At 44.1% G+C, this 26333-nt stretch overlaps 1 protein-coding gene across 1 annotated transcript in view; it reads right to left on the bottom strand.

Moving 5' to 3' along the window:
* The window catches only part of iqch (IQ motif containing H), a 45626-nt gene that overhangs the window by 1890 nt on the left and 17403 nt on the right, over positions 1–26333 (bottom strand). Inside the window, 7 exon segments of the mRNA XM_042343065.1 lie at positions 1487–1612; positions 4127–4303; positions 10241–10527; positions 13124–13244; positions 19195–19386; positions 21047–21319; positions 24589–24764. Of these exon segments, the coding sequence (XP_042198999.1) occupies positions 1487–1612; positions 4127–4303; positions 10241–10527; positions 13124–13244; positions 19195–19386; positions 21047–21319; positions 24589–24764 (1352 nt within the window).

Raw genomic sequence — 26333 nt, 5'->3', positions numbered from 1 at the left:
TGTGACCTGAACGCAGCGTCTCTGACAGCCTGTAACTTGTTCACGTACAGTCTACTGGATATTCTTTCCGCTTGTAATACTATGACGGTTTGTCAGTGTGTACAGGTTTATGTCACTGAGTTACTTTTAGCCGCTCCATGACCTTGCCAACAGGGCCGTGCAGCAACTGAGGCCTCCTCAGTTAAACTGAAACATCCTGTGCAAATCTTTATAAATAAGTAAGTAAGCCAGTTAATTGATCGCAGCTTGAATAAAGAGGGTTACATTATAAGAGGGAGTCTGAGGGGCTGCACTGCCCAATTTTACTAACTGGATTATGGCCGGCTCACATTACATACCCCGGTAATACAGTTCACTTTATCCGCTCACGGGTTTGGCTTTGAGATGACCATTTTAATTCAAGCGCACACCCACACGCACACGCCTCTGACAGACAGACAGCAGGTCCGAAATTTTACCTGGTCTCAGCCTGTCACATAGCTTTATCTTCAAGTTTAAGATTATAGTAATAATAATAATAATGATAATAATTCACCCATAAAATACAATCAATCCAATTTACTGTTCATCCTGTGAAGCGCTTTGAGACGTCTCAATGACGTGATAAGGTACTATATTTCCTTTCCTTTCTTTTTCTCTCTCTCTTTGGTCCGCCTTTGGTCACCTTCCTCCCCCTCTCCCTGGCTCAGCCCCGGGATCCGTTACTGTGAAGCGCTCTTAGACGCGGTCCGGCGTGGAGGGCGCTATATAAATCCAAGTTGTTGTTGCTATATCAAATGCAATAATATCAGTATTATTAATAATGATCCTTGATTTAGTGCCTTTCACATTGGGAGGATGTCTGAAAGCGCTTCACATGATTTACTGGAAAGTGTAGTGACTGTGTGTCTTGTAAGGGAACGTGGCAGCCAATTTGTGCACAGCAATGTCCCCACAAACAGCTGTGCAGTAAGTGACCAATGTTATCTCAGGCACTGCTGTGGAGCAATAATTTTTAAGATATTTTAATTCAGTATTAATTTGGAAGCTTTCTTTGAAGAAGTGCAGAAAAAACAACCCCCCCCACAAAAAATAATCATCCGCTTGTGGGTTTAACAAAATATTTGATAGAGTAGAGGAGACGTGGGCTGTTATGTGCATGGAGAGGTTTAATAAGATTTCCACGTGTGTCTAATATAACATGTATCTCATTAATCCCCATCCACTACCTTCTCCACAGTCTGCTCGGGACAGTCTGGGATTCATGAGTGATTTGTTTAATAGAATAAAACCACAGTTATAATGAGTTAAGCAAGGAACTCCGAGAGGTTCACTATTGAGCAACATTCTGACACGGTGGTGGGAGCGGGGGGAGAGAGAGAGAGAGAGAAAAAGAGGGGAGAGAAAGAGATTAAGAGGAGGTGGAGAGAGAGAAAGAGAAAAAGAGAGATAAGCAGAGAGAGAGGAGTGAGAGAGAGAGCAGAGAGAGAGAGAGAGACTTGCCTACCTTCACATCATAGCCAATTCCATGAGCCTTGCACATCTGGAGGAACACATTGTAGTGGACCACGGACAGACTGCTGTGTTCCAACTGTGTGCTTAGCACTGCGAAACGCCTGGTGACGGGAAGTTGCTGAAAGGCAAATCACAATCCAGTCTAGGATAGTTATACACCCGGCCATGGCCTTATTAAACTTAAACCAGGAATTCAGGTAACCGCATCTGCCCAGCCCAGTGACTGGCTTCCTACAATCCAACTGGTTGAGACCCAAGTCAATCCCCTTGTACCAGCTTCAGGGAAAAGCAGAGAAAACTTCACCAGTCAGACCCACAAACAGGTGTGCGAAATATACAAAACACAGTCACTAGACTTTACAGTATATTCTGTGAAGTGTTTGAGACGCCTCAATGACATGATTAGTTGCTGTAACAAATGCAAGGATTATCGTTATTAGAACCTGGGTGGAATCTGAAATCATTGCCTGTGTATACATCCTCTCGACGTGCAGGGCGCTGCACAAATGTTGTTGTTGTATAATAATAATAATCCTTGCATTTATACAGTGCCTTATCACGTCCTCGAGACATCTCAAAGCGCTTCACAGAATATACAGTAAAGTGAATTGACTCTATATTTTGTGGGCGAAACACAGCAGACAATTGTGCACAGCAGCGTCCCACAAACAGTCATAGATTGAGTGACCAATTTACTATCATTATTTTTCTGGAAAAGCGATCCACCAATCGACTAACAACCGGGTTCCTACTTACTGCTGGTAAACAGAGGCATGTGGTGTAAGGAAACTTGCACAAAGTTTCGCCCTGCCTGGGAATCAAACCCAGGTCTCTCGCTTGCGGGCCGAGTGCTCTAACCACCGAGCTACAGAACTCCATTGTATATAATGGAAGGGAGAGAAGGAATGAAAGGGAGACTTGAGGAGAGCTGAAACCACTGGAGAGAGGGAGAAACTTTTAAATAAATAAATAAGTAAATAAATAAATGCTGGCTGAGCATTTTGAGCAGACGGAAAGGAGCATATTTCACACCAGTATAAAATGGTAAATCGCAGGTGTTAGCGAGCATGATGATAGATACAGTGCTTGAGAGACGGACGGGGAATGATGCACTCATTTATACAGTAATTTATGAGATCCCCTGAAGGAGGGTAAGGCGGCTGAGAACAGACTCTATCCATTCTTTCCATTAAACAGTATCAGTGGTTACAGTGCGGTTCCAGAAGGGTTAATCCTGTGTTTGACTCTCGTTCACTTGTGAAATATTTAAACTACTTTCTGCAATCTGCCATCTGAAAGCCCTGAGTTTTTTTTAAAAGACAGTGAAAGCTACTCGCGATTCATATACTCACACGGCGCTTTTTAATAACAATAAAAATTAATAATATAAAAATCCAGGGGATGTCAGGATCCTCCTCCACAGAGATCCCCCCGCCCCCCATCTCCCTCGCTCTCCTCCCTTCCAGCACCAAAACAGATTTAAATATTTTTTTTACAAAGTTAATTCTGTTCAGCATTAATAATAATAATAGTAATAATCCTTGCATTTGATATAACGCCTTAACACATTTTAGAGACGTCTCAAAGCGCATTCATAGAACACACTGTAAAGTGAATTGACTATATTTTGTGGGCAAAACCCGGCAGCCAATTGTGCACAGCAGCGTCCCACAAACAGTCGTGGATTGAGTAACCCAATTTTTTTTGGGGGTGTGGGGGAAGGATTATTACCTCCAAAGCTATCCGCTAATCAACTAACAACTGGGTTCCTACTTACTGCTAGATAAACAGGTGTACGGAGTAAGGAAACAACAATGATTAAATTTGTATAGTGCTTTTCACGTCGGGAAACACTTCATAATTAAAAGTTTCTGAAAATGTGGCGGCCGTCAATCGGACAGGGACTCAGTCGCCTGGAAGCCGGGAGGGACAGGAGCTTCCTACTCGGCGTGAATTGTCTCATTGAAAATTAATCATGTTTATAATATTCATAGAGTTACTAACACTCATTGATCATATCATTAACTGTAAAGGAGAGACTTACGGAATCTGCTGTACGCACGATGGCAACTGCAACTAAATTAATGTTTGACAGAATAATACAAGCAGCAGTTTAACAACCGTAAACTTGAATATCATTGCAATAATAGAGTACTATTGTTTAACATTTGGCAGAAGTTGATGAGGTGCTCATTATAACAATGATGTATGCATATGCATGCATAATAAATTGCGTTATGAATTATTTATGTGTTGATTATTTGGTTCCATTTATGTAGAACTGTAATGTATTGCAAATAATAATAATAAGGCCTGGGTTTTATGGATATAGTCATCTCTTTCTTGGGGGATGGCTTTTGGGTGTGAATGTCTGTTTTAATAATAATAATAATTTTTTGCTTTCAGGCAATTTCATTCCAATAAGGTTTTGCAATGGAATAATTTCTCACGCAAGTGTTAATTAATTGCTATATTCTGTTTTTAACCCCGCTGACATCCAAAAGTATGTAAGGGCTCAGTAATGACTTCTAATTAATTTCTGATTCTAATGAGAAGCACGGTTATGAAATTATTTTATGGTTGAGGTGGCTCAAGATTCTAATTTGATTGCTACCACACAGTCTACACTTACTATTTGTTCCACCTTCTCCTCCTCTCCCATGTGTCTCTGCGTCTTCGTCTCGTGGAACGCTGGGGGCACGTGAAGCATGTTGGCTTTGAGGTCCAGACTCCCATCCGTGATGTACAGCATCAGCTGGGTCATGGCCAGGTGGTCACTGTAACACAGGTCCAAGTCGGTGGCCCAGACCTGGGGAGACAAGTCACTCAATGAGACTCAGGCCAACAGCTACCAATACCCTACTCTACTTTGGTTAATAACATTCTTAGCATTTCATATCACGCTTCATCACTTTCTGGGAAAGATTCCCAAAGAAATCCAGTGAGCTACTTTGAAATAAGGTGACTCCATGTAGACAAACATGGAGATTCATCTGGCCAGAAATCTCGTTCAATGAGGGAATCCCTTATCTGTGTTTTTTTGGGTGTTGGGGTTATAATAATAATAATCATAATAACACTTAGGGAAGAGGGTCCGTATGATGGAGTTATTGAGTATAAAGGAGCAGAGTAGGTAAGGAGCTGTTTAATCAGGATTAATAATAATTTATATGTTGGTGAATGCAGTGTTCACAAGCCTTATGCTGGACTAGAGGCTGACAGAATGTGTCCCATAAGTGGTAGATTATATAGAACAGGATCCTGATGAAGTAGTTAATTTTGGGATAATTGAGACTCTTAAAAGAGCTGGATCAATATGTGCTGAGCAAGGGGATCAAGGGTTAGAGGCTAGTGACAGCTCCGTGTGATTACCGTGGAGTTGCAATGAGAATGGAAGAATTTAGGGGATCGATGTGAAGGAAGTGGAGGGGGTCGGGGGAAGAGAGAAAGAGTCATTAATAGAGCAGCACTGTTTGAGTTGTGGGACTGGGCGGCCAGGCCTGGTGAGCTGAGTGGCCTTGTCTTGGTTTAGGTTCTCAGTGTTGGGGTTCTCTACGCACTTTCAGCCATTTACAGTCTCCTGTATTCTTATCTCAACAAAGGTTAGTGCACAGCTCTCCGTACTCTCTGGTCTGTGGTAAAGTTTTTAGTTTCTCAGCAGATTCCCCCCGAAAATATCAGAATGCGCAATCAGGCCATGCGGAGGCCATTTTTATCATTTGGGGCATTTGCTTCCTCAATAAGTACCTCTGTTCTCAGGAAGGCATCTGAGACGTGCAAATGGGAGCCAGGTTTATGCCACACTGGCTCACCAGGCCCCAGACACGATGTACTGCTGGAGCGATGCAGGGAGGGGGGAGTAGGAGGAGGGAAAGGGGAACCTGAGGGGAATCATGCTGTTAATGTTCACCCACAAAATACACACTTTACAATATATTGAAGCGCTTTGTGACGTCTCAACGACGTGATAAGGCGTGATATCAAATGCAAGGATTATTAATATTATTAAGTAACCCCTAATAACCCCCCCACCCCCAAAAAAAGTCACAATGATATCGCTGTGGCGTCCACATGTTCTGCTTCAACCTTTGAGCCTCAAACAGAAGCTGAACGAACCCACAGCAGAGCGACTCCTACTGAGCACAGGATAGATGCTGTTGGTTTGAGCAGCCAGAGAGCCAGTCGTGGCTGATGTCAGTGAGCGAGGAATGGTTAATGACATAATTATAAGGATATTAAGAGGTCAGAGAAACAAGACCATCTGTTATAACAGGACTAATTTCCAAGCAATATTTTAGCAACCCTGCCCTCCCCCACCCCCACCTCTCTGCCTCCTTCCCCCATCCCCTCTAAAGTGAGAAATAAATTATAATTGATATTGTCCTGAAAAAATAGTCCTGTTAGACTCAGCGCTGCCATTTTTCAACTTAAGTGTTCGATGCCAGAAACAAGATGCAAATTCATTACTAAAGCCCTTTCTTTCAGTTAGCAACTGCAAGGGCTCACCTCCCAGCTCAGCCTGAAACAGAGAGCGTTGTGTGTGTGGGATGGCGGAGTGTCGGGCTAGCACACATAAAATACACTTGCTGGGATCAAAGTGTCACCAATGTCTCAACACATTCATTTCCACTTATTCAGTCAAAACAGTTCAAAGCAAGCCCCAATATTGTCTCATTTCCGTCAATAATCTTGATTTCCACCCCCCCACCCAAGATAAGGGTCAAAAGAATGTGTCACGTACAGTGGGTTATTTTATGCCACACAAACACTTTAATCCTCATTACACTAATGTTATTTTCAGGGTATTTATACAAGTTTAATTTACTGCTTTTCTGTAAGAAGAGAAGCCAATGAACCATATTTAGTTATTTGAAAGCAATTTCAATGGGGAAGAAGTTTACTTTACTTCTTAAGGCCTCCCCTCCGAGGCCTTTCATCTCCTTTTTCTAAGACTTGGGGGCAAAGCTTCTTAAAACGTCAAAGAAACAGTCATTGATCTGAGCAGCAGGACAGTAGGGCACAGGCTCGCTGGTGTGAAGGGCAATGTCACACACATACATCACTGAGTACTTCTTTACACAGAGAGGACTCAGTGACAGAAACACGGTTACCCGGTAGGGTAGTTGAGGCCGGATATTGGACTCATTTCAGAAACAGCCTGCCGTTATGATGGGAAGTGAGTGGGCAGGTATTCTAGAAGATGGACTGAAGGGACTTCTTCAACCAAATCACGTGAGTGCTGGCCATAGCAAATACCAAAACCATTTACTTGCACACAGTATAATTATAACAAGACGGTTCAAGCATGCGATCTGAACCACCGCAATACACAGAATCTGCTCTGCACACAATTGTAGTGGGTGGTGTTAACAGTATCAATGCTTTCTGTCCAGCTACCCCCCCACCCACACTGCCCTCACTCGCCCCCATGTGCTCCTCCCCTCGCCCCCCCCACCCACACTGCCCTCACTCGCCCCCATGTGCTCCTCCCCTCGCCCCCCCCCCACCCACACTGCCCTCACTCCCCCACATGCTCCCCCCTCGCCCCCCCACCCACACTGCCCTCACTCACCCCCACATGCTCTCCCCCTCGCCCCCCCCACAACACTGCCCTCAACCCCCCACATGCTCCCCCCCTCGCCTCCCCCACTCACATTGCCCTCAACCCCCACATGCTCCCCCCCTCGCCTCCCCAAACCCACACTGCCCTCAACCCCCCACATGCTCCTCCCCTCGCCCCCCTCATCCCTGCCTGTTGCGCTGGGCAGCATCTATCCAACAAGCAATTTACTAAACTCTGCAGACTGACTGTCCAGGATGGAGCTGAGCTGAACAGTCCAGGATCATTGTTCGGTGCAACAAAAAGAGATTGAAATGTGATCCTGAATCATACCTGTTTGTATTGTCTATGTTTTCATTAAAGCTGCAATCTAGCAGCTGAGGCTCCATTGCTCCAGCGTGCGCCACAGAGCTCTGAGGGCAAACATATGTGACCTGCCTCCTCCTTAAAGAGAGCTCGCATTTAGCAACAGGTAGAGATTTAAATGGATATGGGTCTACAAATGCATCTGTTCAAAGCAAAGAGGGCTTCTGTTCACGTTCAATGTTATGCGGCGGATTATGGCGAGTGTTCGCGGTTGGATTCAATGATTGGTTTGTTTCTCTCATCTCCTTTTCGTGGCTATTTGAGAAAGACCATTAAAACAAAAAGGCACCCAGCTGAATGTTAAAGTCCTGGCTGTTTTTGACTCCTCTGATCTGCTGAGATTGGCCAGACTTTAGGAACATGGAGACATATGTCGATTCACCGCTGGTCAGGGAATCAGTAACAAGCGGCGTAAGCTGAGGATTGTCACGGGAAGAGTTAGAGCGGATGTTTAGGAAATGTTTACACGCAGAGGGTTATTAAAACACCACCGCAAGTGGCGATTGATGCCACGACCAGAACAACATTGCAAAAGGAATTGGAAAAGTATTGAAGGGAAACGGTATGAAACGCAGTGAGGAACGATCAGGCAATTGGGATGAGAATAGATGGCTCCAGTGGAGGATCTGGGCTGGATAAGCCTAATGGCCTTCTGTTATGTATTTTCTAGGATTTGGAGTCTAATAATAAAATAATAATGGTCTTAATCACATCCCAACATCTCAAAGAGCTTCAAGGGGCTTCTGTACAGAGTAGTGAGTGACTGGGTATTTTGTTGGCGGATGAAGCAGACAATTTGCACACAGCAACGTCTAGACAATAGGTATGAAGTGAATGACAATTTTGTGTTGTGTAATATTTCTTTTGAGCGTTGGTAAGCAAATAAACCTAATCCCTGAATTCTTATTCCAAAAATCTCCACAATGCACCAGGTTCAAATTGATATACAGGAGCCTGCAGAGAGCAGGAGAGAGAGCAGGAGAGGTCAAGTGACATGGCGGCACTTCACAAGGAAATCTTACTGAGGATTCCAACAGAGCCTGCCAGACAGTCCTCAATGAGAAAGACAACCACGACAACTTGCACTTATACATCGCCTTTCACGCAGGGAGGTGTCACGGAGCGTTGATTAGACATTTACAGGATGTGCAGAAGGCCATTCAGCCCTTTGACTTGAGAAATTACAGGATTTTCTCCAGGAGATTGACTCTGAGAGCATCGATGATAAAATGTAAAGACACAATGCAGACGAGTACTCCAAGTACACAAACTACTCTCCTTGTCTAAAGGTCACAAGAGGTTCTGCTCAGCTCTCTCTTGGTAATCGAAAGGCTACCTATGGACTCTCAGTGTCCAAATCAGAGACAACAACAACATGCAATTATATAGGGCCCTTCATGTAGGGAATGTCTCGGAGCGCTTCACAATGACGGGATTGGACTCTGAGCAGGGAGAGCAGGGTGGGGGCCATAGGCATGTTTGAAGAGGGAAGATTAAGGGAACTTCCCAATGGTCCAGTCTGACCCTGGACTGGTTCCCCTGCAGGGACTCCTGCTGGGGAAGGTGGGTGTTGGTGAGAGCAGGACCAGGGCTCTGTGATTCCACACCCCCCAACTCCCACTCAACGACGATAATAATAATAATGATAATAATAATAATAATAATGCTTGCATTTTATATAGCTCCTTATCAAGTCAGGAGATCAGTGGCCGGGGGGAGAAATTAAACTGATATTTATTAGTAACATGCAAGCCATTGGCTATCCTGGTCCCTGTCTTTACGCCAGGCTGTGCTGTGAGCAGCTTTCACACCGTTAGTTAGTTCTACTGAGCCTAAAGGCAGGAATGAGCGCGAGCTTTACCATATAAAAAAACACACACACCGGGTAAAAAGAACCATAAAGAGATTTTTTCCCGCACTTCGGATCTGTGCGGGAACTGAGCAAACACCTCACTCTGCAAACCCAACACAAAGGCTGTGGCGTGAAAGGGCTCATGAAGGCTGCCACCTACTGGTGACTGTGCAGAACATCGGAGCCCCAGCCCCACCGTGGCCTCGCGCTGCAGTACGGCTAAAGCAGAACTGTGCCGCATCGTACCTGAAGCACACAGAACCACTGAGGGCCAACAGGAGGAAACTGCCAATTATTTATAAACAGGAGAAAACAACAGATGCTCTGCAGGGGGTGGGGGTGGGGGCGCTGGGGAACCATGCGCGTTTTAGCGGTGTGGGTTTTGACCACGTTGTCTGACGTCCGTCCGACGTGAGAGACGCTATATAAATGTAATTCGTGGAGGTTGTTAAATGGATAAGCAAGGGACTCCCATTCTTCTCTGCAGTTTGGGGAGGGAGAGAGAGAGAGAGAGAGAGTGTGACGGAGCAGGGGACCGAGGAAGGGAGGGAGGTGGAAGAAAAATAATTTTATTCAGTTTAACTGGGTCTGAATCAAAAAAGCCACGAGAGTAATCACAGACTTATTAAACTGAATCAAAGTTATGGCAGTAAAATATACTTAGAGAGAAGGGGAGGGAGGGGAAGGCGGTGGGGGGGGGCGGACTAATAAAACATAAGTTAAATTAATTAAAATAACTGGCCTGATGTGGTATTAAGGTATATCCCTGGGTGTCAAAGCTAACCCTTTAGCCTACAATTAGTCTGTTGACCTGAAAAGACGCATTAGCTCATTCACTACTTTTTATAGCCGATGTGTCACGAAGAAGCACATTATATTTTTTGTAATCTCTTTTTCATCATTACCCAGGGAGCTGCGATCTTTATTAGTCAGCCTGATATACGGACCGCAATTTATGTCCATCTCACCTGCTGCTGCATTGTAAATGGGTGGATGAAGGTCACTAGGTCAACTGAGAAGTAGCCCATTACTCCTCGGGATTTACAGGCCCGTGCGATCTCCACACACATGGAGTGTAAATTGCCTGGATTCACGGAGCACTGAGGCACGGAGGCCCCCCAGCACTGCAGGGGGCTGGTGGCGTGGATCTGGTCCCCGCATGACACCATCGAGATCTCGCCCGTGGGTTCGATCAGCATGTCCACCGTCAGGTTGGTCACACTCTGTGAAGGGGCGAAGGCTTCGATCACCCCGCCTGAAGAGAGGAAGCGGAAAGGAAATCAGTACCGACGGACGGACAGAGCAGGGCGGCCGCTGAGCCAACAACAACTTGTATTTATATCGCACCGCGTCCCAGAGCCCTTCACAGTCTATGGTGTAAAGTGGATTGACTGTGTATTTTATGGGTGAAACCCAGAGCCAATGGCACACAGCATTTGGAATGGAACGAATAGGATACAGGATGAACAAAGAGTAACAAAGGGGTGAGAGAGAAGCTGTCCCAGTCCCCTCTAGCTCCCGTCACCCATTACTTTCTACTCTGAGTCACCCTCTCACTCTTCACTGAAACCACACGGTTTTATTATGTCAGATCTGACTTTTTGTGGACTCAGTAGTACAAGTTATTTTCCAGAGCAGGTGGATTTCACTGGGTTGCGAACAGCATCCAAACCACGTTGTGTACTTAACTCTACATAATCCTGAGCAAAGCATTTGAATATCGCTATTAGGAGATGTACTTTCTTTAGGTTTTTAAGCTGCAATATTGCCATTTTAATAGTTGTTAAAACCGACTCTCGGGAGCATGATTGTGAATAGAAATTGCACAGTATTACAATTGAGTTGCTGACTGAGATCAAATTCTGATGAAATTCCATAGCCATCACGGGAAGATGCAGTAAATCTGCGCTGGAGAATAGATTACCAGTTTTTAATGTAGTTTTCATCTCTGCGTGCTATCATTTACAAAGAAAATGAAAAGCAACCAAGCAGAGAGACATCCACAATTCACGTTACACCATACTTGCTCCGAGCTGAATTAAAGAGTTCCAAACACGGAAAAAAAAATATTGGCCAATGTAACAATACGGAAACATTTCCTATAATAATGAGCAAACAATTCAGATTTGACTTTTATGTGTTTTTTTTCTCCAGACCTTTGTCCTCTTAATTTTTCAAAAGCCTGCACACAGCGGCTAGAATGACATTACCACATGTTTATAATAACAATAATCCTTGTTTTTGATATAGCACCTTATCATGTCTTCGAAACGTCTCAAAGCGCTTCACAGGATACACTTGTGAAGGTGATTTGTTGAATAGAGCAAATAAATACTTCCAGTACTTTTCACGTCCTGTGTCGTTCGTGCAGGTGAATGATAAATGGTATCATAATAATTCGTACACTTGGTATAGCGCCTCTCACATCAGGAGGATGTCTCAAAGCGCCTCACAAAATACAACAACTTGCTTTTACTCAGCGCTCTTCACACAGGATAGTGTCTCGGAGCGCAGCACAAATGGTAAGGGGGGGAAGGGAGAGGTGACCTTAGGCGTGCTCGAAGAGGTAAGATGCACTGCAAAGTGTAGTGATTGTATTTTGTGGGTGAAACGCAGAGGCAGACAATTTGCTCACAGCAATTTCCCACAAACAGCCATGGAGTGAGTGGCCAATTTTATTCAGAGGGAATTGTTGGCCAGGACACCAGAAAAAAAGAAACTCGCTTCTCTGTGTAAAATAGAACATAGAGCAGCAACCTCACAACAAGTCCATAAAAACTTTCCATCACTATGCGTTGCCAAACTCTCAGAGCTGTGCGAGCGAGTGCAAGCTCAAAGCATATTATTCTAGTGATGAATTCTCCGGCGTGTGTGTTTTTCTGTCTCTCTCTCTCTCTCTCTCTCCCTCTCCTCAGTGCGATGCGTTTCAGGCATAAAATATGATGGCAACTCCCCCTCGAGGTAATCACTGCAGTTTGAAAAGGAGGAGAAACTAGGGTACAATACTGATCTCTCGTGTCTAGAGAATTCCAATACTTGTTTGAATCGCTGAGATCTGACAATCCTTTGTGAAATTACGGCTCTGGAACGCTCATCATTTGTGAAATTAAAAAGCCACATCCAATCTTCAATAGGTAAGTGTAATTGAACACGGAACAAAAAATTCATCTTTAGTCGAAACCCCAGTGGCTGAAATCTTACAAGGAAACTTAAAAATGGATCATGAATTAAAACCTCAAGGTCCCTTACATTGAAATAATAATGCCTAAATGACAGTATTTTAGTTTTGTTCCGAATGTGAGTTCTGGACATCACTTAAGGTTCCATTTTCTCCAGTCCCACCTGCACTTCCTAGTGTGCAGATGTCAGTTGATTAACTTAGAGCTAAACTAAACAAGCGAGGTCACCAGCGGCCAGAAGCTCCCACCCAGTCTCAGGCCCCAACAACATTTGGTCTTAAAGACCGAGAAAATGCGGGTAAAATAGCGCAAAGAATTATTTGAAAATTCCTAAATCCAGTCTGAATTTGGAAGCTGGTTTTACGCAGGAAAGGAACTGGCTTCAGAATCAAAACTGGGTTCAATTACTTTTAGAAACGTGGATTAATGTTAAATTTTTTAGACTTCTGAATATCCTTTTTAAAAAAAACACATGGAGCTTCCTATGTGGAGCTCAAAATATATCAATCCTTTGCAAAACACACAGTCTTTACACTTCACCATAAATCCTGTGAAGCCCTAAGCAACGTCCTCCCGAAGTGAAAGGCAACGTATCAAATGCAAGGATTATTATTAATATTATTGCTATTATATCATAATAAAAACATTTCCATGATAAGAAAGGCATCTTACCCTGACCAAGGAAAACATCCAGAAATTTTTCCCAGGTTGGGAATAATTCCTTATTAACCATCCGTGAGTGCAGCGTCAATATTTCTGGCAATTCCTCGATGACTTTCAGATAAATAGGCTCCTGTGGAACAAAACAGACTAACGATAGCAGTGCTAAACTGGTCAATCAGGCAAAGTTGGTTTGTGGGACCTTTTGCTTTGCACAAAACGCCTGCTACGTTTGCCTAGAATAAACGGTCACTATACTTGACAGCAATTACCTGTGAGCTGCTTTGAGATGTTTCAACATTGTCATTGAATCCAAGGATAATAAGAAGAAATAATAATCCCTCCAAAACCAAGAACAATAATAAATTGGTCATTTTCAATCCACGACTGTTTGTGGGACATTGCTGTGCGCAATTGGCTGCCGCGTTCGCCCACAAATATACAGTCAATTCACTTTACAGTGTGTTCTGTGAAGCGCTTTGGGACGTCCTCCCGACATGAAAAGCGCTATATCAAATGCAAGGATTAAAATATTATTAAAATTAAGAATCAAAAATTTGGAGTATTTGGAGTTGAGTTACACGTCAGCCATGATCTAACACAATGATGGAACAGCTCGTGGGAATGAATGGTCTACTCCTGTTCCTGCGTCTTGTTTCATGGCACATCGTGTGCTGTGCATTCCATTTACACAGATCATTCCTGATCTGAGGCCATTTTGAAAGTGCTTCACTTTGAAGAGGAGGAAACGGCCCGAGAACACAAATGCCCCGTTCACTCGGGACCTTTACCATGCATCAAGCAACAGAGAGGGGAGGCTGTTCGTACCGGAGCTGAGGTTCAGCCCCACAAGTGACCGTCAAAACCCCTCAAAATATAGTCTCAGCACGAGCAATTGACATCACTTTAAAACAAACTAAGACTTTGTGATTAGCTTTAAAGTCCTTCATTCCTGTCTCTTTCTTGTGGATTGATTTGAGTGTTTTAAACAGTGAGAGCTGGTGATTTCGAGGCAATGGCTCGCAGGCTTTACTGAGCGAGACATTGCGAGAGAGATGAATGAACTCAGATGCTTGAAGCTGGATTAATCGTGTACTGTACTGATATGGCTTCAGCTCCCTCACACCCCCCCTCTCCTACAAGGTCATCTATGCACATGAGGAACAAGATCCCAAAGCAGAAACCAACGGCTGGTAACTTCTCTGGTAAGGGCAGAGAATTCACAACACCAACATCAAAATGACATTTATACAGCGTCTTTCAAGTCGGAAGGACGTCCCAAGGAGCTGTTTGCACCCGAGCTGGGGGTTGGGATCAAGAGGGGTGGAGGGGGGGGGGTGGGGTGTAGGGGGGGGAGCGGGGTGGGAGGGTGGCTGAAGGCACAGTCAAAGAGGAAAGTCTTGAGACAACCATTTAGTCCGTTAAGCACCTCCACAGAACATCACCATCAAAGGCCCTATCCCACACGCCGGTCTCCAGAGGTAACATGCAAACCCTTCCCCGCTCACTCCCCCCACTCTCAGAGAGCAGGTGATGGACATAACTTCCCCCCCTCCACGCCACCCACCTCCTTCTCTGTTTCACCTTCACTGATTACCCCTGGATCGGTTTTACTGGCTCACTATCCACGGGGATGCTAATTCCTACGCTCAGTGGAACCACACCATATCTCACGCCATCGAGAAGTGTCCGATCATTAATGTTGGCAGCACTGAGCGGAGACGCCGAACAAACAATCCGGTATAAAAACCCATCTGCATGTTGCCCTGTGTTTCCCTCTGCAAATGCTTCATATATTTATTTTTTTTTCGATTTTTTTTTGGCTTCACCGTTAATGAAAATGTTTTGTAAAATATTTGTTGCATGCACTGAACCCATCGGAGACAATTTCCTCTCGTATCTAATGACCCATCACGCTTATGTGAAATGCAATTCGATGTGGCTTCAGCATGCATTAAGTGGAATTGAGAGCAGCGCACAGCTCTCTGTGTCCACACGGTATTATCTGTTCACTCTTCCTTGAGAGCCTGCGTCTCTCTCTCATTATCCAGACCTCAGCCTCAGTTCCGCAGAAAGGCTTAGGTCTGTTTAAACTGAAGTGCCTTTTTACATAATAGGGCCACATATGTTAGGCTAGAACACATCAGCAGAAAATAGCTCTTTAAATGTCTGGCATAAGACCCAGACGCTTTTCCATCTTCCAGTCTCTTCTGTTCAGCTACATTTCTTTCTTAAATACCACATGGGGTCCATTTTCAAGCTTTTCTTTGGATTAATTACCCTTCCTCAAGCAGAGACCAATTACAGTCAATAATTAAAGTTATACGCATAGAGTTTACCAACCCAGAATGCAAAGTCTGTGCCAGGGCACACTTTATATATGATATATTGTAAAATAATCATAAATAATAATCCTTGCATTTGATATAGCGCCTTATCATGTCTTCGAAATGTCTCAAAGTGTATTATAGCACTTTGAGTGAATTGATTGCATATTTTGTGGGCAAATTTATTATTAAGTTAAAATTATTGTATGCGCATAACGCGCAATCTTTTACTTTACAAGAGAGCACAACAGTACAAGCGCCACCCAACGGCTATAAAACTAGCAGGTTTAAAAGGTGCAGTTAACTGGCAACTCTTATGGTCAAACACCATATAGTCTACAGTTTAAAATCCTCATCCTAACTTTTAAGGTCCTCATGGCCTTGCTGCCTTCAGCCACACCCCACCCCGCTTGCCCTCCACCCCTCTTGATTCCAACCCCCAGCTCGGGTGCAAACCCTTAACTGACCAGCGCCTTGGGACGTCCTACTGATGTGAAAGGCGCTGTGTGAATGTAACTTGTTGTTGTCTGACACTGCGCAAGCTCCAGTAACCCTGTCCCCATTACAACAACCCAGAATTAAACAACAAAGGGCTACACCAAGTCTAGTGCACACACTGTTGATACACTCTGTCAGTGTCCCGGTCACACATTCCCAGTATAGTGCAGAGTGAGCTTTTATCAAGTGGAGATTGGCTCAGTTTCACCTTACAGCCTGCCTTAGTCCACAAGAGGATCTGATTGCTTCTCATTACCAGTCCTTTGCTGCTGCGGTTGCTGGACTTCATGTTTAAGGGTAGAATGAGCTTCTCTTGTTCCACACGGATTGCAGACCTTCAAGGTTTGCGTTTCCACTGTACAGTATTGTCTTCCAATTGCTATACAATGCCCACTGCTTCCGTACTCCCCAGATGGTGGGAGCGCAGTTTGGATCCTCCTCACTCTTGCCTTTCCAATAGACTTGGCACCACTTCAGACTGCTCTCTCTCTCTCTCTCTCTTCAATCCAACCAGTAATTAACACTGTTTATGACAACAATTGCAACCCTAATCTCACCAGAGTAATTGCACCGAGGCCGGTAGATGAAGAGGAGTGCGCAGTTCCAGATTGTGAATCACTCACATTTTGGAATGTTAAAGATTCCCAAAACAGCACAGCTTGGTCGACCTGGTTTACAAAAGTTCTTGTGACAAACTGCAGGCAAAGGGACAAAACCGTGTGCTCACCTAAGCTTCGGGAATTTGACGGGATACAAATTATTAATAATGAATCCATATATTTAATATAGTGGCTTTTTAAGTCAGGAGGACATCTCAATTCACTTCACAGGACATACTGTAAAGTGTAGTGACTGTGTATTTTGTAAGTGAATATTGTACATGAACTTGTGCGCAGCAACGTCCCACAAACAGCCATGAAGTGAATGACCAATGTTATCTGGGGGATTATCAGCCACACTGGGAGAGCAAAACTCCTTTCTCTTTCTGAATAGCACCACGGGATCTTTAACGTCCACCTGAACAGGCAGATGGGACCTCAGCTTAACGTCTCATTTGCAGAACGGCACTTCCGACAATGCAGGAGTGGAGATCCAAGTCCCGAGCTTCTTCACCCACAACCTCTGTCTTGGAGGTGAGAGCGCCACCGACCGAGCCAGGCTGACACCTGCTGTGACAATCGCATTGCAAGACGGTATATTTCAAACTCTTTCTCCGACTATCATTTGAGTCAGTAAAAAAGCCGGCACTCAAAGAGCATTAGTCTGAAGGGCACCCGCCTGCGACCATGTCTTGTCTGCATCCGAACCATTGTTCTTCCTCCGAGTCGCAGCTAGGTGAAGTGTTATTTTTATTTACAATTTTACGCTGGGGTTTTTAGTCAGCATGACTCACGTAAGGCCGCACTTTCCTGGCAAACATTGCTGTCTGTAGGAGCAATGTGTGGCAGGGCTGGGCTTTGTGTGTGAGTGGGGGTGTTTGTATATAAAATAAAATAAAATGTCTACACAGACGCTGGAGGAGAGCGCGAGGCTTTTTACTGCTTTCTCTCTAAATAAAGCATATTTCAGAATGTGCCTCCTGCTGGGAAGGACCCCCATTGCTCCACCATATTGAAGAGCGAGCTGATGAGATTTCACAGGCCGTCTTACAAGACGTGGCCCGACTGCACACCCAGAGAGCTTTTCTTTGGGAAAAGGATTTATTAAAAAAAATTAAGAACAAAGCCAAATAAAAAAAATCAATTTGTCCCTCTCCAAAAAAAATGAATGATGTGAACTCTCATCAGATTAAAATGAAACAGCGATTTGCAACTAAGGTATTGTGATATCTCTCTCTCTCTCTCTCTCTCCCAAAAAACAGTCACTATACTTTACAGTAAAACCTGCAAAGCATATTGGGACGTCCTCCCGACGTGTAAGATGCTTTACCAATTCAAGGATTATTATTATTTTAAAAAATTTATAGAGAAAATTACAGCGTTTGCTCGCATTCTGCTATGAGCACTGTGACCTCTAAGGCTTGGAGTGTCTGAGTTTGACCTGAATGTCTCAACAGTGGTTGGAGGGACAAGAGGAATTTGGGTTTAGGAATGTACAGGAGAGGAAACAACCATCGACTTACCCTCAGGCTGATCCTAAATCCAATACAATAATGTAATATAATAAAGGAACAAATAAACCGGCACTGTGTTTAGCTCACTCGCACCCCACAATTAAATCTCATCGTCAAACGACAATTGAACACTCTCTAGACATTGGTGGCACAGTTTGCCTCCGTTGCCTGCTTGTGTTGTCTATTGCACATATTAAATCGCTCTGCATGTGTGTGTGTGTGTGTCTGTAAAGTTGTTCGATCTGAACTATCTGCACACTTTTCACCCCCTCGGACACTGATAAGCCACAGAGCCCCGGTGTGCCGCAGTCCCGGGTTTGCTGACCGGATTCCCCACAGTGTTGGGATGATGTGGTCGTGTAGTAGTTAAGGCGCTCGTCTCACACAGTTGCAGGTTTGAGCCTCCGGGGCTCTCTGATAATTGAATTCACCAGGGAAACAGATGATCAGTTTTATCAGTTCTCAGCTTGGCTGCTTAGTGGGGGGCACCCTGTGGAGCCAGAAAGTCCTGGGGGAAAAGGGGATGGGGGAGGGGAGGAGGGGGAAACAGATTGTTTTTCTCACTGTAAAGCAGATATGCCTCCTGCTTGTGTGTCACGGCACACCACCGCCATCTTGGGGGCCTTTGTCTCTTTGTTGGCCCCGACCTTGGGGCTTGAACCCCCACAACCTTCTGACTCAGAGGCGAGAGTGCGAGTGACTGGCACACTGTGGGGGACGGAGATCGTCCGAGGGAATGGAGAGATGGCTGGGAGCTCACGGTTAGTGGCGTTGTGCTCACAGACACGGGAAACGGTGAGTATTTCTCACAATGTGTCACAATCGATCCTAAGTAAATATCTTTAGCCTCTCCAATAAAAGCAGCGTTGCTGAGGTGTCTTAATTTGTGCCTGACAGATATTCTGTGTCTCATTTGTTTCTATAATAATAATCCTGGCATTTGTTATAGAGCCTTATCACATCGTTGAGACAGACGTCTCAAAGCGCTTCGCAGAAAGTGGATTGACTATGTATTTGCATTTGACATAGGGCCTTCCACATCTGGAAGACCTCTCAAAGCGCTTCACAGCGATTTACTGTACGGTGTGGTGACCGCATTTCCGTAGGGAAAAGGCAGCAGGCAATTTGTGCAGACTCATACACACCTGAACCCATCTAGTTTTCCACTGTATGGGACCCAACAGTTGATATTGCTTCAGCACCAAGCTGTAACAATTCAGGTGGGGCAGGACGTCACAGTAGGCAGTGCCTCGCCCCCCAAACTCCAAGTCCATCTTGAAGAGCCACCGCTTGATCTCCAGGTTGTCAATAACCAGCTGGGTCAGCACCTCGTACATCTGAAACAAGAACAGAGACAAAATAATAATAATAATAATAATCCTGGCATTTGATATATAGTTTCGCCAACACATGTACACTCAATTCACTTTACAGTATATTCTGTGAAGCGCTTTGAGATGTCTAGAAGACATGATAAGCGCTGTATCAAATGCGAGGATTATTATATTATTATCTCGTCTTCAAGACGTCTCAAAGCGCTTCACAGAATATACTGTAAAGTGGAATGAATGTAAATGGGCTTCCCTCACTGAGTTTCAATGTAAAGATTAACAGAAATCACAGTTGCCAAGCGGAGGAATATTTTTACCTTTTCTAGGTTTAAACATCTGCATTGATACTTGTGAAAGATCTGCCTCATCCGAGTCCCAGGAGCTGCACAGAGCAGCACCTTTCTGAAGCAGACATCCTTCCGTGGTTCGTTGAAGAAACAAATTGCATTCACTAATGGATCTCGGCATGTACCCAACATGTGTGAATATTTGAGATTTCTGTAAACCTTTTGCTTTTGTAGCTCGAGAGAAGCTATTTGTCACATTTGCCCACAGAATATTTGCCCACAGAATGAGACATCTCGAAAATGGGATAAGGCGCAATATCAAATGCAAGGATTATTATTATTATTATTTGAACAAAAATGCAGAGGGTCAATTCACTGTCTGTATTGTTGCGACATCTCAAATCGCTTCATGGGATTATACCATAAAGTGAATTGACAGTGTTTACAAGTGCTGCGGATCTCTCCTGGATCACAGAGGTCTTGGGTATCAGGGCTCCATTGCTGAACGAGTTTCTGTACTGAGCCAGTGATTGGGCACGGAGAGTGAGACCGATCGACTATCCTGCCCCGGTCAGTTTCCGTGGGAAGACACTGCGGCAACGAAGCAACCTGAGCACGGGCTGACATCCTGCCGCCTAAATACATCGCGACAGATTTATAATAGCTCATTACAAACAACAATAATACAGTCTGCACAGGACAGCTCAAGGCAGGAAATGGCATTTTATAAATGCCATTCTACTTAAACTCCAAGCAATTCATGCATTAAAAATAAAATCAATTGGAACCAGCACAGTTATCATAAGTGCATAAACGTGAAAAAGACCAGGGAGAAGTATAGGCTTTGAGACATAACGTGCTGTCACACAGATTAATGCGGTATTACTTTTATCAATCGTTTGCAACTGAGATAGACTCGATCACTCAATACAGCACCACAATGCTTGGCAGCACAGCACAGGCTCAATCTCCATCAATGCCAATGTCACGTGTCATGCAATGTACAAAATAATAATAATAAGCCTTGCATTTGGTACAGCGTCTTTCATATCAGGAGGACGTCTTGAAGTGCGGCACATGTGAAGTTTAATGACTGAGTGTTTTTGTAGGCGCAACGCGGCAGCCAATTGCGCACAGCAGTGTCCCACAAACCGTTGTGGATTGAGTGACCACATTATATATTTATTTATAGGGATTATTTGCTACCAGAAAGCGATTCGCCAATCAACAAACAACCAGGTTGCTACTTACTGCACGGTAAACAGAGGCGTGTGGAGTAAGGAAACTTGCCTAAGAATAGAGGATATAATAAGAGAGATGGGAGAGTTGTATCACTAGTCTCTGTACCTATTATTCTTGGCTTAATCAATCTGATGTACCTGCTGGAGGTTGTAGATATCATACTCCCCGGGTGGTGTGGGCACAGAGGCACTGGCAAAGATCCTTTTGCTGCCTGATTTGGAGCTGTAGAGATGGACCACGTCCGGGTCGGGGCCCAGGATAGGAACGTTTAACATATCAGCCACAGCTAAATCATCCTTGTGGAGGAATCCACCCACGATGTAGGCTTCCTTTCCTCGGATTAGATTTTTTATCCGTTTTATTGTCTGGGGACTGTACTTCAGATGAGTGGCCAGACACATGTGGTGGGTCTGTGAATAACAAACATTATTCTTGTTAGATGTGTCCTTTTCCTGCTCCCAAGGCCTAATTTATTATGTCGTACACAACAAATACATTATTAATAGTAGACTAGGTTATGACCCGAGCTATAGTTTAGCAGTTTAAATTGATAAAAGCCACCAGCGTGAGACTCACAACAGCTTCGTAATGTTTCACATTTTTAGTGGATCTTAAATGGGTTCCCTGGGAATTCAACTAATTACTACACATCTGTATTTATTTGATCCACGTGGAATTATCCTTCTGTCACACAGAAAGGCGCTGGCAGCTTTCGATAACAGTGATTTATCTCAGAAGACAGTGGTGGCATAGTTTAACACAAAAAAGTGTGTGGAAAATCAATAGAAATAACTAACAAAAAAAATGCATCACCTGCTACACCACGATAAAAAAACAATACAGACATGTAGACACACACGCACGTGGGTATATAATCCTTGCGTTTAATAAAGCGCTTTCCATGTCTTCTAGACGTCTCAAAGCGCCTCACAGAGTATACTGTAAAGTGAATTGACTGTATATTTGTGGGCGAAATCCGGCAGCCAATTACGCACAGCAGTGTCCCACAAACCAAATTATTAATATTGACCAACAATTGGATTCTTACTTACTGCTAGGTAAACAGAGACATGTGGAGTAAGGAAACCTACCCAACATTTCGCCCTGCGGAATTGAGCCCAGGTCTCTCGCTTGAGAGGCGAGTGCTCTAACCACTGAGCTACAGGACTCTAATATACAATATACACACGCATATACAGACACAAACACGCACACACAAACCCTTCTTTCCTACCCATCCATCTATTAGGTGCAGTGTGTGGGGGGGCGCGGAGGGAGGAAAGAGTTTCTCCCGGTGTTCTGACCAACAATCCTCCTGATAAATTGTTCATTCACTTCACAGCTAGTTGTGGACCCTGCAAATTGTACACAAATTGATTGCCATGTTTGTCTAAAAAAAANTCACTACACTTGACATTCATCACCTGTGAAGCACTTTTACATATTGGAACCTAATAAAACGATATAAAACCACTGTTTCTTTAAAATTCCTGAGGAATACCAGCTTTCAAATTAAGACGGGAAATTTAAGAAATTCCATAGCTCTGCGCAATCTTACGTATTTTAGTACAAAACGGTCTTTACAAGAGACTTGGTGGAATTTGACACCTCAGGTGCACATGTTAAGAGTAACAATCCTTGCATTTGATATAGCGCCTAATCAGGTCATTGAGACGTCTCAAAACGCTTCACAGAAACATGTTATGCTTACTGTACAGTGTTGTGATTGTGTTTTTTAGCCGAACATGTGCCCTATACGAACAGTAAGACATCAATACAAGGACACGGCGTCCCTCTGTCAGAGACGGATGCAGGAGAGGTGGAAACTGTGCAGGTGCAACACACACACACACACACAAGTTTGGAAAGGAAATAAATCAGCCTCCAAGATTCTAACCCCAAAAGAGGAGCAGCCACAACTGATTGTTTTAATGAACATTAACAGATTGTAAGCAACTGGCGTTGGAATTCAAGCCAAGAAGAGCTCCCTCCCCTTTCGAGAATGACTCAATCACCTGGCTACAGTGAGATGAGAGAAAGACAGCAGGTAATTTGATCTTTGACAGCGAGAGCCACACACAAAAAAACATTGATATAAGTTTCCACAATTGAGGTTAACCACGGTGTTTGCAGACAGTGTGACTGGAGATTTCCTCCTGTGCGTGCGGAGAACCCGTTATCTTCTCTGGGATTTGATGGTCTTGGGGTCGCTCATGCATCCCACAAATTGGATTTTTTGCTTTATTCCAGTCATTGTGCTGGACTGGGAGAGATTCCACACAACACAGATATGAGGAATAAAGCAGGGAGCCAATGCACCATGCATAATCCTAAACACTACCAGGAAATCTCAAAATAAATCAACCTTTTCACACACACACACCAACAACAACTTGTTTTTATATAGAGTAGCGTCCCTCACACAGGGTAGCTTCCCAGAGCACTACACACACACACAAACTATGTATTTGTAATGCACTGCCCCAGAACGATGCAGATACGCAATCAAATGAGAAGGTAAGATAATTGGCTCAGTGAGAAACACACTAAAACATTTAGTAACTATTTCATCATTAAGAAGATATTTCTCGTTCGGGTGATATTACAATGGAGCGGGATGGGATGGTCAGAGCACACAGGCTGGATGTCCCCTCCTGTTCCCTCCGCCCCACCATCGGTGACCCAGCCTTCACTTACTACGTTTGTAACCTCTGAAACTCCCTCCCTCTACCCCGCTGTCTCATTCCCTCTCCACCAGTCTTTTAATCCCACTTTAAAACCTACCTCTTCAACCATGCCATCCCCCACCTCCCCCCTCAGGTCAGTGTCCGATCCTCTTATTGTGAAGCACTCCGAGACAGTACCCTACATAAAGGGCACTATATAAAAGCAGCTTGAAGTTGCAGTGCCTGACAAAACAATCGTGCTTTCATCTGATATAACTCCTGTAACCTTGAAACATCTCAAAGGTTTTCACAGTTAATTGCTGTCAACTGTAATGACTGTGCAGTCACAGGCAAACAAATTTACCCACAGCAAGGCCCCACAAATAGGCAGGAGGTGAATGCCCAATTAATCTGGAAGAATGTAACCGAGGACATTGGGGAAAAACCTTCCCTTCTCACATAGGGTCATGAGATCTTTAACGTCCACTAGAACAGGCAGACGGGGAGAGACCTTAGTTTAATACTTCATGTGAAGGACAGCATTGCCAGCTCATCACCAGAGTAGCGGCAGCTTGGATTGTAAGCTTGAGTTCCCGAAGTGGGACCCAATTTCACCATCTTCTGACTCAACAACAACAACTTGCATTCACATAGCCCCCCTCACGCAGGGTAACGTCCCAGAGCGCTTGACAGTGGCGGAACAGGACACCGAGTGGGGGGGAGGTGACCGTAGGCACGATGAAAGATGGGGAAGGAGGGAGCAAGGTGGAGGGTTAGAGGGAGAGCAATCCAGAGTTTCGAGGGGTAGAGGCTGAAAGCGCAGCCACCGATGGTGGCATTGAGAGGCATGAGGGACAAGCAGGAGTCCCAGGTGGGAAGGCTACCAACTAAGTCAGTAATGCACTCGGGGTAAGTGAAAGAGTGGGCAAATGACACATTGTGTTAGAGTGCGAGAACGTTCTGATTTCTTCTCTCATTTGACAAAGCTCACTGTTCAGCAAAGAGAGACGTACAGGAAAAGTATGGATGCCCTCAGGGGTGACCACGTTAAACCGGTGCTCCATGTTGCTGACTCTCTCTGGTTTGGCAAACTTGAGAGCTTCATGGAGGTCAAACAGTTTGCTGTAATACTGGTAAATGTCGTCGTCCAGAGTGACCGGGCTGACATAGATAACGTCCACTTTGTCATCTGGGGAGGGAGGGAAGAGGGAAAAGAGAAGTCAAATAAGCCACAAATTGCTGTTTGGGAACAACCCAACAAAGCATTCCAATTCCATTTCAAGATTCATTAAAACATTTCACCTTGAGTACCACCATTCACTGAAATAGCCACATTACCAACTGGAGCAGAGTTATTAGTGGATAGAGAGAAAGGAAGGGATTCAAACTGCTTTCAGCTAACTCTACGATTCAAATTAATCCTTCACGCAAAACCCCTTCCTCAGTCAGGGGTGAAGAATTCCATGGGTTTGGAAAGCGATCGAACTTGGGGGAAAAAAAGATTCAAAGGATCGTCCTTTTAGAAAAACTTTTTCCTCATGGAAAAGGTCATCGCAAGAGAGGACAAATATCCTTTGGCCATTTGCTCTCACTCTTCTGAAATCCCAACCCTATGTCTTACTGCACCAAGCGTCTTAATAGAGTCTCAGATGCCTGGCATCATCCACCCTAACTCCTTATGTAATGAAAGTACTTTCTAGTGTTTGTCCTACAGTCTAATACAATGTTACGTAAACAAAACATGTCAAGGGTCAAAGAGAGAGAGAAAGAGAGACCGTTCCATGATCCTACAACACTGAGTGTAGTCATTCACACAACCTTTGATAGACCACCAACATACGTGATTTAACAGGACACTTTTAAGGAGATCGATGCAAAGTCACAACATGAACACAAAGTCTAATTAACACTTTATGAAACAAAAAACATTGCGATTGACCCACTAAGATCATTCTGTCATTTCCAATACGTACAGATTTAAAACCTTACTCCTTGGGCTGCTGAATAATTCGAATTATGAGCGCAGCAGGTTATTAAACACTGGATCAATATTCAATTAGCACAGCAGACCACTAAAATACCTATAATAGGACACACCACTTACACATAGCTGCCTATAATTACAGCACAGATAATACACCTAACAAGTCATATTTAAATACATTGCTTGCATTTCCCCCAATAAAAGCCCACTTGATTTACTCAGAGCAATTCTGTGTAGGAATAATACTGGATCAATCCTCGTACAATATCCTAATAATACCTGGTAAATGAGATTCGAATAATTGCTCTTTATTCAATTTTCAAGGCACTAGATCCCTAACACAGTTACAAATAAGAACACAAGAACTTGCTAAGTGAAAGAAAACTAAGGTCCATCCCGTTTGCCTTCCACCACCCTGGCAGTCACATACACATGTCATCTCCCAAACTATATATTTTATCCCAAGATATTATTTCCTAACAGAAATCTATCTAATTTCTTCTTGAAAGGATTGACACTTTCTGCTTCCACCATCTCCCTAGCAAGCCTGTTCCGTATATTTACTACTCGGTCATTGAAATAGTGTTTCCGCAGATTTGTTCTGAATTTACCCCCGTAAATCGCAGACGGTGTCCTCTGGTTCTACTGTTCAGCACAAGATAAAACAGCTTATTACTGTCTTCATTATCTAGTCTGTTTAGAATCCTAAAGACTAAAGACCGTAATCATATCGCACCCCCCCCTCCCCCAACCTTCAGAGAATATACTGTAAAG

The sequence above is a fragment of the Callorhinchus milii genome, unplaced genomic scaffold (genome assembly GCF_018977255.1).
Source record: "Callorhinchus milii isolate IMCB2004 unplaced genomic scaffold, IMCB_Cmil_1.0 Scaffold22, whole genome shotgun sequence".
Lineage (NCBI taxonomy): Eukaryota > Metazoa > Chordata > Chondrichthyes > Chimaeriformes > Callorhinchidae > Callorhinchus > Callorhinchus milii.
Note: the sequence above shows the minus strand (reverse complement) of the source record. Positions and strands in the feature narration are given on the sequence as shown.